Source organism: Dysidea avara, chromosome 2, assembly GCF_963678975.1.
Source record: "Dysidea avara chromosome 2, odDysAvar1.4, whole genome shotgun sequence".
NCBI classification, from domain to species: Eukaryota; Metazoa; Porifera; class Demospongiae; order Dictyoceratida; family Dysideidae; genus Dysidea; species Dysidea avara.
Genome location: NC_089273.1, coordinates 31,201,355 through 31,217,336, shown reverse-complemented (window position 1 = coordinate 31,217,336; position 15,982 = coordinate 31,201,355). Strand labels below are relative to the sequence as shown.

General features: G+C 37.4%; 1 protein-coding gene across 2 annotated transcripts in view; it reads left to right on the top strand.

Annotated features, from left to right (window-relative positions):
- The window catches only part of LOC136247062 (uncharacterized), a 49,537-nt gene that overhangs the window by 764 nt on the left and 32,791 nt on the right, over window positions 1-15,982 (top strand). For both annotated transcript variants that reach the window (XM_066038674.1, XM_066038673.1), the window contains exons 2-3: window positions 10,280-10,332; window positions 10,788-11,090. In XM_066038674.1, coding sequence (XP_065894746.1) covers window positions 10,299-10,332; window positions 10,788-11,090 — 337 coding nt within the window. In that variant the 5' untranslated portion in view covers window positions 10,280-10,298. The remainder of the gene's footprint in view (window positions 1-10,279; window positions 10,333-10,787; window positions 11,091-15,982) is intronic.

The following is a 15,982-nucleotide window of genomic DNA, read 5'->3' as shown; positions in this document are numbered from 1 at the left end:
AGAGAAAAATCAGGCCTGCAGTTGGTGGTTTTGCTGGATTTCTGTCAGAAATTCACGAAAGGGGAAACATGTCAGTCCCTAAACTCTCTCTTGTAGCGCTGCATTCACCTCTGGCGGTCATTTGCTCAATTTTGAAATAGTTATTTAGGAACATTTTAGTAATGTTAGTTTGTACATAAGTATATGTGTGTGTTTGTATGTATGTTGTGTGCAGGGCGTAGCTGAAGAACAGCTTTGGTTGATGCTGCCTCCCTGTTAAAATAACAATTGAAAAAGTAATTTCGCTACGGAATCATTCAATCGCGGCCATAGGTAGCAGCTAGCTAGCTATCATGTATCTTGTTAGCAGGTTAAGTGTTGCACTCGAACTAGATTGGCTATCGAGCAAATGTTTTGGCATGGAACTGAAGTTTTTCAAGCAAAATTACGCTACTTTAATCAAATGTGCTGTCCGGTAGAAACTAAAGTAGCTAGTTAGAAACTACCTCTTTGGAACAGGGTACCTTCCAGGTATCTTCATGATGTCACTAAACAGCAAATGAATTTAAGGGTTTTAGCTGGTCAGAGTTAAAATTCATGAAGTCATCATCTCATTCATGAAGTCATCATCTCATTCATGAACCTGCCTCTATTGTCGTGCACACCAGCCGCCATTAGTGTGTGTATGACTCTGATGTACGTACATCTATCACAACAATGGGTTGTAGCTATTGAATTCTGTAATATGTATTTAAAATGTGTTTTTTTTTCTTCTTTCTTTTAAGAAAACATTCCATTGTATGATTCTAGTTAATATAAACTAGAGAAAATCAGTGTAAGACTTCCTATATAAGGATATAGTCGAAGCTAACTAGTCCCAGTGGTAACTTAAGCTTATGTTTGTTTCTAAAAAATTGAACAGTGGCGTTCTCATTTTCTCGAATATGGCATAGCTAGCACGGGCTCACCCTTCTCAACTGAGATGCTGCTACTTCCTTTGATGGGTGTTCCCTATTAGGAGAGCTTCCTGATATGATATTATGTACAGAAAACCTGTCTGTAATAAGCCATTTCATTTTTGGCCCTAATTACTGATGATGTAAGCATTGGAGTACATACTTCTGCGAAAATACTACAGGCCTCAATAGGCTCAATACATTTTGACCTTTTTTACAATTCTGTGGTTGTGTAACCATACTGTATGTTAGAATTAAAGCACCGCCGCACGTGTGTATGGAAAATACAGTACGAGGGGGGTGTCGAGAGGCTAATACAGCATGAGGTGAAGCCGAGTGCTGTATTTGCCTCGAGACACCCCCCGAGTATTGTATTTTTTGTGCACACAAGCAATGCGGTGCTTTAAGTGTTATATTGTACTTCCTGGCCACATCTGGCTTGGAGCGATTTTCTCTAGTACTCAAACCGCTGCGATTTTTTGTGATAAGGACATCAGTAAGTGTTCATATAATCTATTTATAGTCGTAGAGCAAACTAATAGGATTAGTTTGACTAGTTTTAGCGATTTACAATGTCACGCACGTGATCAATCGTGCTGTCTTAGTGGAGTTGTGTTTAAAAGCTTTGTGATCAGACGATCAGTAAGTGTTTATACAAGCTATTCCTAGCCATAGAACGAATTTGTAGGATTAGTTTGGCTGGTTTTAGCAATTTACAGTGTGTTGTTTACGTAACATTCTTTAAATGTGACCGGGCCTGCGAAAACAGGGAATGTGGGCACAAACTACACCCTGTCACTCTACAGATCATATCTCAGTACTGGAAAAGTATATTTCCATTCTGTAACTTGCATCATGATGCCAATTACATGCTTATTAATAGCTGGAAATTTCAGTTTCATAGCATAATGGTGCAAAATGTTATGAGTGGTGAAACTTTGAAAAAGTAGGCAAAAATTGTGTGCCCACATGCCCTATTTTCGCAGGCCCGGTCACAAATATATTCTCTGCATAACTGTACTGTATGACTTGTACAGTACAGTTATGCAGTTGATTAGTACTGTATGGACAATACAATACGCTACATCGCTTTGATCCTCCCACGCAAAGTACAATATATTCCAATAAACAGTGTACTGGTAGCCTGTCCTACACACTGGTAGTGGTTTGGGATTTATCCGTCAAGGCAATCTTGTGTAGTGAAGTGAATTGGGTTTTTTTTTTAAAGTTAATAATGCTAGTGATATTGTTAAAAACCATGATTAGTAAGTTCACTACTACCTAAAGTATTAATTTTCAGTTGATTTGGATTTTGATGGCTGTTTAAAGACCTCAGGAGGAACCGGTCCTACCCTAGTGTCTCCCCAGTGGAGAGTTAAGTTCATTATAAAGAAGAATCCTTACCAGTTTATTGTATTGTTAAACCTATCACTTTGTACCAATCACATATGACCACTAACCATGTCAACATTATCACACTTTACTGTACTATAACACAAGATTGCCTTGACACATTAATCCCAGACCACCACCACTGTGTAGGGCAGGCTTTGGTCTATTTATCAGTATACTCTTTGTTAAGATATAAGGTATGGTTACACTCCTATTGAGGTTGTGGTATTTTGGTTGACATAATGTAATCCAGCAGTCAAGTAAAGAAACCCTACAAAGTTATAACGAATACTTCTATGAAAAATGAAAAAGGACTATTGATCTAGACTGTAAGTCACGAAGTTGATATGGTCGAGTATAATAACAATTATCTGAGTGCATAATTATAACTATTATATAACTATTTTATATATCCCAGTGCACAAAGTTTATTAAAGTAAATTCCTCATGTTAGTAGAGATTTAACTAACATTAGTACGTGGCTAGTGAAGAGACACTATATATATTGTAGGCTATAAACTATAGAGATGGACAATTTTTCAAAGCAGCTGTATCCAGGCATAATCTGGGGTAGATGGAGTGACATGCAAGAGCAAAAATACTGATAGTAGAGAAGAGGAAGGATTACTCTGAGATAGAAAAACTTGTTTTCTTTATTATACACTGCTGGAACCAATGGCTGGACCGAAAATCAAGTAATCAACACAGACTGTTTCTTGTAAAATAGTGCAGTGTCAACATGTGAAAGAGTAAACAAATGCTGTAATCTCACACACCGTAAAGAGTGATACAGGGTTTGGTATCACTCCTACAAAGCGAAACCTTTCAAACTTGTGGCTATGTAATGAAACCACGACATTCCACAAAAATGATGCTGATTATCTTATCACTTCACTTTTAGCATCATGCTTTGTATCCACTTCACTACTACAACAATTGTGATGTGTTGAGACATTCGTTCAGCTACTGAGCAGGTACACTCTGTGCTCATCTACTACTCGATCTTATTGATATACTATAGCGTTCAACCAAGTCTAGGATGCAATGGAAGATCTTGAATATCAACTAGTTTGCGACATTATAATAACTATGAATGGTATTGTTTACAAACATTAATATAGAAATGTTATACCAGTACAGAATTTGTAGTCTCGTGCATCTGACAGTCTGGTATCACTGAATACAACACCGAGTTGACTGGAAGCCGTTTAAGATAGAGACTTCTAAAATTGATTGCACAGTAGCATAGCTGCTGTGTCAAGCTGTACACCCATCATGGCACTTTGACACTACCATGCAGTGGAATTTAAGTTTGTATGTCCTCTGGTAAAAAAATAAAACTTAGGATCATGTTGTTCATAATGCATCAACTGAGACAGATATATGTTTTGGTGGTTACTTTATGAGATTTAGAGTAGCAAAATGGTTTCCTGGGAAAGCATGTGATTTTGTTAGTGGTGAAACTATTATACCACAAAATCTCTTTAGGTGGGGGAGAAATGAGAAACAGGTGGGATTGTGTAATTATTCTTATCAGTGATGATACAATTACATTATACATTAGAATGGCTAAGGAAAGCTAGCTTTTTGTAAGGCCATTTGAGTAATGGGCAGTTTGTGCAGTGATCTCACAAGTATGGCCTGAGGTGTGGACAACAATGAGTGTCACTGTTCAATAGATTGAACTACTGGAGTGACATATTTAAGTCCATTACTACATGATAAGTGAAAACTTTCTTCAAAAATATACAATACTTTAATATATACTGTATACTTACTCTAGTAGTGCTGCAGCACTGTGATAGTGATGGCTAACTAATGGTCAACTTTCTAACAGCATCCTCAAATAATATGCATGCAGAGCAGCATTTGAGGATGCCATATAATCTAAGATACACGAGCTACACATGTACAGTTTGTCCTGGATCTGTCTTGATTAAATTCTTATGCAACCTTGTCACACAACTAAGGAGGTGTTTCTGCCCGCCATAGCTGCTTACATGTGCTAGATGGCCTACTATATTTGAGACTTACATGATTAGAATTGCATCGTAAACTTGCCACTCTCTAGTATCACTATCACTGCCTTACAGCAATACTTTACACAAGGGTGAGGGGTGTATAAGTGTTGTGATTCGTGCTGAAATTCTTTCTACTGCTTGTATCTGACATTTAGTGGTGGGCTAAAGGTTCCCCGAAGGCCTTAAGCAACTGTAACATGTGTAAAAAGGTCAATCCGTAGTCCAGTTCAGTGAACAGTAACACATCGCCAACAATGCAACATTGTTGAAGGAGTCAACATCAAGCCATTGGAGGTCTAAGAATTTGTTAGACTTGCCAACAGAATGAACAATAATAAGCATTAATGTTTTACTATTGTCTTATTAGTTAATCTCTATGGCAACATTGTTGACAGTTTTGTAAGTGTGGGTACCGTATAATGGGTATTTTTCGAATGAATAAATTTTCAAAAAATATCAACTTGCAAACATTTCGAATAAATAATTTCGAAAATGTCACAATGTATGGCGCGCCGCCTTCCTAAATTAAGATGGACCGCACCACGTCGCTCCAAGCGTTGTTCGCTATTGCTAGCTCTCCCATCATGATGCTTTCTGTGCAATGGATTTGGGCACATCATGTGTAGGTGAGACGATCTGGACCCATGGAGAGGAGCTTTTTATGTCGAAATTAATGATCTCGTCCACTCGCCGCCATAGCCCAGCGTAATCTGCTCAGTGCCTACTAGCTAGAAACTGTAGTTAACAAACTGTGGGCAGAGAAACATAAAAAGGGCTACTGATTGCAGCGTACCATAAAGTGGTGGTACTGGTAGCCATGTGTGGCCAGATTGCTTTTTCTCAAGCATGGTAGCTTTTCGTATTAGCTAGGTATGTTTTCAAGTAGCTACGTAAAAGGGACCACTGATATGGTTGTATTAATATGTTATTATTTGTGTAGTGGAACTAGATAACTAATTGCAAAAATGGCTTAGCTATACCCACTGATCAACTCAGCTTTAATTTTGTAACTAGCTATGTAACTATTTTCGAAAGTTTTATTTTTGAAAACAGTTGGCATTTTTCGAAATTTTTGCCATTCGAAAATTACCCATTATACGGTAATAGTGGTCATTTATGTGTTTTGTTAGGGATATGACTAAATCACGGAACAACTGGAAAATGGACTAGGAAACCACTTATTTGTCATAGAAACTCAGAGCATAACTGCTACAAAGAATATAAGACACAACAACGGCCTGAAACAAACCTCTACACACGATCTAGAAGCATGCTTGAGCTGATGTTAAGCCCTAGTCTTATAGAAACCTCAGTACCTGTGATACCAAAGTTGTCTCTGTTAGTGCTGTAAACAAATTTAAATACGTAAACACAATAACACAGATTGTATTTGTAGTAGCCAGCACCTTGCCAGCTGACGAAAACACAACCTGGTCCTGCCATGAAGTCCACCCATCTCTACCATGAAGTCTACCCAACTCTACCATGAAGTCTACCCAACTCTACCTGTCACCTGTAAAACTGAAGAGCAGGCGTCAAACTAATATTAACATCCAAGCAACAGCATGTCTGTAACAGCACTTAAATCCGAAATGGGAGGAATGGACACTGCTTATGAACATTTGACAATTCATGGCCACTGCAATCATGAAATTTTTCTTGTGCCATGAAATAATTTGTCAGTGCTATGAAATTACCATGAAATCTCCACTTTTCATGAGTATTTCATGGCATAGATATTACCATAGAATATCCATGAAATGACTTTCATGGCACTTTATGGGGATTATTTTACTATTCATGGATAATCCATAGGTGGTTCATGGCACTGTTCTCTGGTAGTGCTACACAGTGACTCCGTTCTATCTGATCTCTCTACAGGGTGACTTGTTTCTAACTAATCTTTCAACATAGTGATTTGCTTCAAACTGATCTTGGGGCTGAATATCGGCTTAACCATGCTTCAAGATCATATTAGTAGGTTTGTTTCAGGGCTTTGTTGTGTTTTATATTCTTTGTAGCAGCTGTACAATGAGTTTCTATGGCAACTGTTTGGTTAGTGTGGGTTGTATCACCTTCAAGTGAAGTGTGCTTATGCATGCAAAGGACAATAAAACATGCTTCTAGCACTTGGGCACTTAAAGCACACTTTCCTTAGATGGTATCATACAATGGATGTACTTAGGTTTGATATAAAAGTCCAAAGGAATATCCTTGGGGATTTCTTTTGTGGGATATTGTTAGATACTGTAATTTTATGGTTGGTAAGTTTCTAGTTTCAATATCCTGTCTTCTGCATTGATTTATTGTTATCATCCTGTTTTGGGCCAGAAAGGAGCATTTGTTTACTATAATTATAATTATAACATTTAAAGTGGTACTCAAACAGATAATAAGAATCCTTATAACCTATGAAGTCAGCTGTTGTGTGGGTGCGCTTTGGACGTGGTGTTGGTAATCCTTGTCACTGTTGAGAATCTATATGAAAGCAGCTAAGCTATGAAAAAAGGTGTGCTGCCATCCAAAAAGCCTGGGTGAAAAAAGATGTGAAATCCAAGGTGGTGGCTAAGAAATGGCTGTGATGGTAGGTTAATGGTAAAAAAGTTAGTAACATTTCAGTTGTGTTGTGTCATGTCCTAGGATTTGGCACTGAATTCACCTGAATTATCGGTATTACATTTTTACCGTTAACCTACTATCACAGACATTTTAGCTGCCACCTTTGAAAATCAAATTTTTTTTCACTATAGCTTTTTGGAAGGCTCTATACTTTTTATAGCTTCTCTGTTTTGGTATAGATATCACTTCTTTTTGTAATTGATTGTATAGGCTAACTGAACTTTCTACAGTGTGATTTGTAATATTATTGAACGTGATTTGTTTGTAGCTGAACTCCCTAAAGGTGACTTGTGGCATAGCTAAACTCTCTACAGAGTGACTTGTAACATTCTACAGAGCTGAACTCTGACTTGTTCTATAGTGTGATTTGTCTTGTAGCTAGGGTGGCTTGTAACCAAACTTAAACTTCTACAAGTGACTTATAGCCTAGTCAAACTCTCTACACAGAAATTTGTTATGTAACTGAACTTTGTGTGACTTGGTGAACTCTCCACAGGGTGACTTTCTTGTAATTTGAAATTTCCACAGGATGACGTTCTTGTAATTTGAACTCTTTATCTACAGGATGACTTGTAACATCTCTACAGGACTATAGTGTAACTTGTTTGTAGCTGAACTCTCTACAGGTGACTTGAAATACAGTAGCTGAACTCTCCAAAGGATGATTTTTTTTGTAGTTGAGATTTCTATAGGATGACTTGTACCATAACTGAATATTTCACAGGGTGGCTTGTAATGTATAGCTGAACTTTACAGGGTGGCTTATCTTTCAGCTGAACTTTCTACAGGGGCAACTTGTAATGTAGCTGGACTCTCTACAGAGTGACTTGCTAATTTGGTAACTACAGGGTGTAGCTGCAGGATGACATTCTTTTAGCTGAACTCTCTACAATGTGACTTTGAAGGTAGCTGAACTCCTGATTTGTTGTCTCTATTAGGTGACTTGTACTGTAACGAAACTCTTTACAGGACAACATGTATCATAGCTGAAGTCTCTACAGGTGATTTGTAACATAGTTGAACTCTTTATGTGGTGACTTTGTTTCACAGCTGACACTGTAATAGAGTGGCTTTGTTAACTGCTCTGTTAGGGTGACTGCACTATTAGAGTATCTCAATCGAGCACTTGCTACACGTAGTTGATTGTTTTATTTTTAAAAAATCTTAATTTGTGAATATCCTTTTATGATGATTAACCTACCTGTACACCAGTTTATAGCTCATCCCATTAAGCGGTTTGCCTGGTAGGTGTGGTAAGCAATCACTTTTTTGTTGCCAAAACTCAATTGCATGATTGTTACATATTGTTTGTTTTTGTGCTACATATTCATGGTCTGTAATGTGAATTCTACCAAGCCACACAAGGTTTGAGGTTCATTATAGCCAATCTATCCATGTACCAATTTTCAGCTTCTTCCCATAACCAGTTTACCCTATATGCATGACAACATATTGGTATTAGTTTTCGCGAGTAATCGTTAATAACTCAGTAACTGTTTGTTGTATTCAAGCACAAATCGGTACCAAAGTTGCTTTTCAACTCTTCTTATGTGTGCCAAATGTCATGCAATCAGATTGTGTGTTTGCATTTTTTGGCAGTTTTTGTACGTAAGTACACAAAAGACAAAGAAAAACAAGAAAGAAAGGAAAAAGAAACCAAAGAAATTAAGCCAATTTTTTAAAGACTCATATCTTGGTGATGTTTTTAATTGATTTTGCTAAAATTTGTATGTAGACTATTGAGAGAATTTCCATAGAAAGCTTGTCTTGCATCATAAAGGAAGCACAGTGAAAACTATATTATTGTTCTTCCTGTCAACAATACCCTGATGTGATGCTCTGGTTTCTTGGCCGCATTACACTACCATATGTGTTGATACGTACAATGTAAACAATCCCTCACTACAAGGGTCTATAAGATATAGAAACCCTCACAGAAAGCTGTGTCAATCACGCTACTGTGAAATCAACATTGATAATGTAACACATGCAATCGTACCAGTGAAAAGTAATTGTTACAAAAAGAGAAAGGACCTAATGGTGGCATTTGTGAGCCTGATATCTATAGTGCCTTCCAGACAAAAACTGCACAAGTGTTTGATATCTCTACTACATGCAGGTAACATGTACATCACCACTGGGTCTGGATTTTTTCTGCATTCTTCAACGTTTTAGTTACATGTTTCTGACTCCCTGTATTCACAGGCTTTAACCTTCTCACAGGTTCCTAGTGGGATAGCATTCACAGACAGATAGACAGATGATATCTAAATGTAACAGTGGTATGAGATTTGTCAAAGCTGGTATGGTACTATAGAAAAGTATATCACAGTGCAAATACATACCATGGTATGGATTGTATTTTTAAATATAATTATATATCAAATGAACTTTTTTTTGGAAAGTGTGATAGACAGTTGATAAAACATGCTATAAACTGACTCTAATACAATTAGAGGGTTATATTTCACACTGGTAAAGGAAGGAATCTAACTCTAGATGGTATATCGATATTTTCTAAATTCCTCCAGTACGGCAAAGGTAACTTCTCCTATGATACGTACCAGTGTGCCACCCAATTCTAATATAAGACTGATAAAGCTTTAGAGTTCATCCTGCTATTAGTGCAGCTACAGTGTCAGCAAAATAAGGTAGAGTGGTAATACTGTCAATTTGCTACCAATATCAAAGCATTCATTAATTATGTACATTCTTTTTACTACATCAAAGGAATTTTGAGTAAAGTAGAGCAGTGCTCCACTTTTCTACCACTATTTAGGGAAGCCTGTGACATTTATTTCACACAAACTTAGCACTGGTGTATTTACCTATTCAAGATTCAACTGGCATTATAATTATGCCTGATGTCTATTGTCAGTTTTTCCACAGTAATACAACCACCAAGGCTATCACAACTGAAACATTTTACCACTGTTTCTTACCACTGTTTCTTACATTACTACTTTATCATCAATATCATCACGAATCGGAATCTTCTACACTCAATTTCTGGTAGCTTGTTTAAATCAGCACACTTCCCTGCTGACCTAAAAACAGTGTGTGTCCCTGTTGTGTATCTTAATGTAGCAAGACAATTCTTGTGCTGTAGCTAGTTGAAACTCTCTGGTATAATCCTAGCCAAACTTGATTTAATAATTAGTATGACAGCTAGAAGTCCTTAGGACAAGGATTAGTCACTTTTATATTTCTTAGTGAACCGGCCAGTGGTAGTTTTGTAGTTAACATTTGCCGCTGTGTTACTGTTGTGCAGTGTACTGTATCCATTAACTTACATTTTATGTGGCACTTTAGGTAATAATTCAAACTGGTAATGGCAGTAGCAGAAACAAGAAGTAATCAAGCATGTAAGTAAAATATGTTGCTATTAAATTTCTATGTCTTGAGATGTGGAGATTGGTGTAATTGTACTAGAGTGTCCATACTGCTAACTTCTTGTATTTGTTATTTTGGCATATCAACGTCTTTATAAAAGATAAAAGCATTTATGTAAGTACCAAATTGGTGAAGTTGATTGTGCCAGCTGTAAATCTCTTTTCACTGCTTTACAATTTATCTAGAAGTACAGTACATTTAGCTCTGTTTAATATCATTCTCAAATATACTTCTATTTAATGTCCACCATACAAAAAATTTCATGCATGCTGCTTTGCCATGGGGATATGCAAGCTTAAAAAATGCCATTTCTTTCTTCCTGTCAATATACCCATCTGGCTTTCTCGGCTGCACGTCACTTTCTTGGCTTGCTATACTGTAATAAAGGTTTATGGATTATATCACATATGCATTTTTTGTGCTATAGTGTATGCTGATGTTTGCTCAAATGTGCAAAGCAAATACACTGAACAACTACGCAACTTACCAGATCTGGAATCTCTCTTACCACACTTTGAGGAGCGAAACATTATTACTTTTCATCAACATGTGGAAATTAAAAATTCCAATTCTCCCACGGAAGATAGGATGAAAATGTTATTAGACAACATCAGTCTACCATTGCAGAATGGTTCTACAGAACGATTTGATAGTATGCTAGAGATCTTTACGGATCATGGTGCAGATGAGACCAAGATGATAGCTTCTTCAATGCAGAGTGAAGTCCAAGGTACTGACTTGTTATGTAACCAATCAATAGCTATAGCCTCATATGGCATGGCATATTATATCATGTAAGGAAGAAAATCTATAACTGTTTTGAGTATTCATAACAAGATGCAATAGGACAAGTGGTTTAAAATTTAAAGGCATTTTTGAAATCTATTGCATTACAAACAAGGCACTGTATATCATACAGTACGGTAGCACTGTGTATTAGGGATTCTGTATTATTAGGTTTTCACTTTTTTGCAAAAGTATTAACCAAAAACCAGTCTTGCAGTACTTTCATGGTACCTGGCAATATTTGCTAGGTATAACTAAGCCCAAAATTCCTTCTGTACGATGATTGCTACAATTTTTGTAAAAGATATCTACTGACTGCCTGGCTGATGCCTTCAACTCAATAACGGCTAAGGATAGGGACTTGATTTTCTTTCACTGTTTGATGTTGCTTTAGCCCGACAGTTGCCTTTTGGCATACCGCAGGATGTACGATGCATGCTCATAGACTTACCTGTGTCCTCCTTTGTGTTCTTTTTTTGCTGACAGCACAAGGTGTCGATTCGATGGCACTCACTTGGCCACAGCGCTATATACTATGATTGCCTACATTGTCCAGGAGGGATGGTCAATGTCATTACTACATCGCTTTTGAATACAATCACCCAGACATAATATTAAGGATTTCAACAATTAATAAAAATAGAAACCACAATCAGTAATATTATTAGGCTATCTTGTGATAAATCTCGCTACCAAAAAGTTGGAGAAAGCAGAAAAAATCCATGACTGGACCTAGGTAGCCTCGAACCTGCAACCATCCGATTTACACTCGAACGCTTACAGGAGTCTACCAGGTGGTCAGGATGTTTTCTCCTTGTTATTTTCATGTAATTATATCCATAGGAATTCTAGAGAGTAACTCATTATCTCTAAGTACCCCAAGTAGAACCAAATGGACACTAGTTTATTTATTAATGCTTTATAGCACAAGTGCTAAAGGTCTCCATGGCTTAACAAAACATTATCTGAGGGTATATCATGTTATACAAGGAGATGTGAGGCCAGGAGAGATTTTATTCTGTGAACAGAAACGATTGTTTTGCGGTAGCTGTGAATGATGTCACACGATGATATCGTTGGGTACGTTCCCTGAACAATTTCACACTTGGTGCTTCATCCAGCATCGAGGTAGAATGTTGTGTGAGGTCACTGGGAATCCTCAGTACTCAAGAGACCTTCGTCAACTAGTATTCCAAGTGCCGAAAAATTAGCGTGCTTATAACTAGAAACTTTCCTGTGCTTGCCGAAATTTAGAGCACATTGCATTCAAAACACGGGGAGTGCCAAATATTTAGAGATGCTGAAATTTTAGGGAATCTACAGTAAATGACTACTGGACATGTTTACTACTCCACCTGCAAGAACGTACCAGCTGGACCCTAAATTGATGCCATAAAGTCTTCACACTAAGTTCAACAATGGCCATGAGGTATTGAACCAGCCTGAAGTGTAACTCACATGCAAAATTTCATTAAAGTTTGGTCAGCTTGCTGTGGTATAACCTGTGTGAACACATGATCAATTGTTCTATTCTAAACAATGCACACCATACATTATATAGTTACAGTAATTAAGTAATCTCATAAAAGACAGTCTATACAACATCTCCCCCTGTAAGTCAAAATCTCAGATGGTCTGGAGAGCATATGTCAGTTGCAGTTTGGGAACATGTCACAGGTCTATGAGAGATTGCAGAGGATCCTTCATCAGCCAAAGTTTCACGCTGAATATCTGGAGTATCAGTTCTAACTCTTAAGTGGGTGCGATTCCTTGCGCTTCGCTGGAAGGAGTTTCTACAACATAATAATATTATGATCTTGGAGTGTTGGCTGGATATAGAAATATTCCTGTCCTCTTGTCTCAACCCATACAGGCTGGTCATCAGGCAGATTTGGCAATGTTCCTGTTCTGTGACGTTTGTCATACTGATCCTTCTGGGATCTCTTGTACTGCTCATCCAAAGTTCTGAAGTTTTTGGCAGAACTGTTGATTGGGAGAAAAATAAGGACAGAGCTTCCTCAGATAACAAAGAACCTTATACCTAGATGGTTGCACACCAGGCTGAATGAACACCTGGGCAGTGCAGTTGCTCTGTAGTTAAAGAGAGCTTTATATGGGTTAGCAGAATATTGTAATAAACATTTCACAGTCCTCACTGCCCTTTCAGCCAACCCATTTGCTTGTGGGTAGTAGGGCTGTGGTCCATTAACTGATATCATCTCAGCTGGGATTCCAAATTGTGCATAGATAGTCTTGAGGTGAGTAATTACGCTAGCGGATGTAGCTTCTTATGTCTATAAATTGAGAGTAATAGTCCACTACTAATAGATAAATAGAACCATTTGGTCCAAATAAATCTGCTGCTACACGTTCTCATGGGTACAAGGGTAAAGGTGTAGTCAGCAGTGGCTCCTTAACAGATATTGTAGTTTTCTGACATGTGGGACATGCTTGCACAGACACTTTGACTTCTTTGGATATATACTCTAGGCCACCATACTTAGCATGAAGCTCGCATTCGACATCACTGAATTCCTTGGTGCCCCTCATGGATCTTCTCTAATGTCATTTGTCTCATTGATGTTGGCACCACAATTCTGGACTGAAACAACAAGAGGTTGCCTCTCAAAGTCAACTCACCTCGATACCTCCAATGCTCTTTCATCTCTCTTGATAGTTGGTTTCGTGCTGGCCATCCGGACTTGTAATATTGAATTAACTTTGAACAAATGCTGTCTTCATTGCAATAACTGTTCAAACGATCTGGGCCTGCTGGCAATGTGGCTGTGACTTCTTGTACAACTTTCTCAATTTCTTCTGGTGAGCAGGAAGCTGTATCACTGGATAGTTCATTAATAGGGGGTCTAGACAATGTATCTGCTGTATAGAGAGTTTTCCCTGGTACATGGTGGATTTTATAGTGGAACCTCATTAATTGAAGTCTGAATCCTAGAACATGAGGTGGCAGTGTGTCTAGACTCTTGCTTCCTAAAATAAACCATGATCCAATCATTATTTACCAAAATAATTTGAAGAATTTCAAGCAGCATTTTTTGAAATATAAAAAATTAAAGATTTCACTTTTGAACCATAATTAAGTAGATATCCCATAATTTAGGGATCACTAGAAAGGTCAATCATCGGTCTTCCATCAGTAAAAAATGTGTTTTAAAATATTTACAAAGTGCAACAGTGATAGTGGATGAAAATCTAGCCTGAGTCTTGTTTCAGCAAGCAGTGTAGTTGTAATGAACTCTTGGATATACAGTATAAGCAGTGTGATGAGTTGACTTTACTTCTGTTATTAGGGTATGTAGTTATGGTGCTAAGAGGATTTTAACCCTTAAACCTGCATAATCCAGAAAACTGGATTTGATAATACCTTTTGCCAATTTGCTTATGTGGTTTCAAACAGGAATATCTCATGAAGCGTTCATCTGATCTTATAGAAAAACATATTTTATTAATAGTGACCGGATCTGCAAGAATCCCATATGTTTGCACAAGCCTAATTTTACACAATGGGTGGAGTATTTACAAAATCGTAAAAAAAATTCTGTAAAACTTTTAAGCATTTCTTTCACGATGATTACGCCAAAATCCTTGGTAGCATCTTGATCGTCCAACGCAAGATAATCTTTGAGTACTCCCAAAGAGACAGAATATATAAGCATTAGTGTTGGACAAACAATTCACTATCATTTTTTTTCGCTTTTGCCCTTGGTCCGGTCATAGGAAGGACCTGGAGTACAAAACTTACCCAACGATAGATTCATCTGTTCATGGAGAACCTGATGGTGGAAGTTACATCTTGGTAGATGACTGCATTTGTAAGTTATGATTGTTTAATTAAGCGCCTGTAATTTATTTTTCCTTTTTGCCACTGTACAAATCAACTTTACTGCTGTTGCCACTTTGTAGCACTGTAACTTCAAAGGTTCTTGACTTCTAAAGGTGAAACTTTAGTTGACCATCCCTTTGGCTATCTAGAAAAGGAAAATGTAATGGAATGGAATTTGAAGAATGTGGGGTTCTTGCAAATTGACAAAGAGTAAGCTACTGTACCTAACTGTGTATAAACCTTCAACATACAACAAAGAACTCCCCGCTACAATGCACTGAATCATTTCATAGCGTTTGTATCATCATTATGCTTGTCCAACATTTAAGATATCTATATATAAACTTAATCGCCATCACGTGAGAAGCAACATGACGTCAAGAGAAATCTAATACAATGAAGTACTGCCGAGTTACATATGGCCTTTTGTACGTTGTTATGTGAAGAAGGAAGACGAAGTGATACATAGTTCTTTTGGTCATAGTGGGAAGCTCTGGGTTGGATGGATGTGACCAAGTATGGAACCATTTAAACGAAAATTTAACAGTAAGATTTTTTTTAGTGTTATGGAACTTTGTTTTAACCCTAAATCTACATAAGCCAAAAAATTGACCAAAATACACAATGCTTGCACAAAGCGCTGTAACGTTCGAAGCATCTGTCCTATGTAACAAGGATTACAATGATGCCAAGGGTTTTCTAAGCAGTACGGCTAAAACTAGCTGTGTAAATAACTTTTAACAAAGAAACATGTAAACCCTTTACATACCTTTATAAAATGGTCCACAATTTGATGGTGGTTGCTTATCAACTTGCAACAAGATACTTTCGTTTCACCGTTAAATTTTCTATCAGGCTATATATGACTCACATGAATAAACCCACAATCGATATTAAAAATGTGGCAAGAATTTCAAAACATGGGGACATGACTGGTTACTGTTCATTGCTTCGTAACAAGTAAGCCTCTGTAGTTACAGTGTTCATTTAGCCTT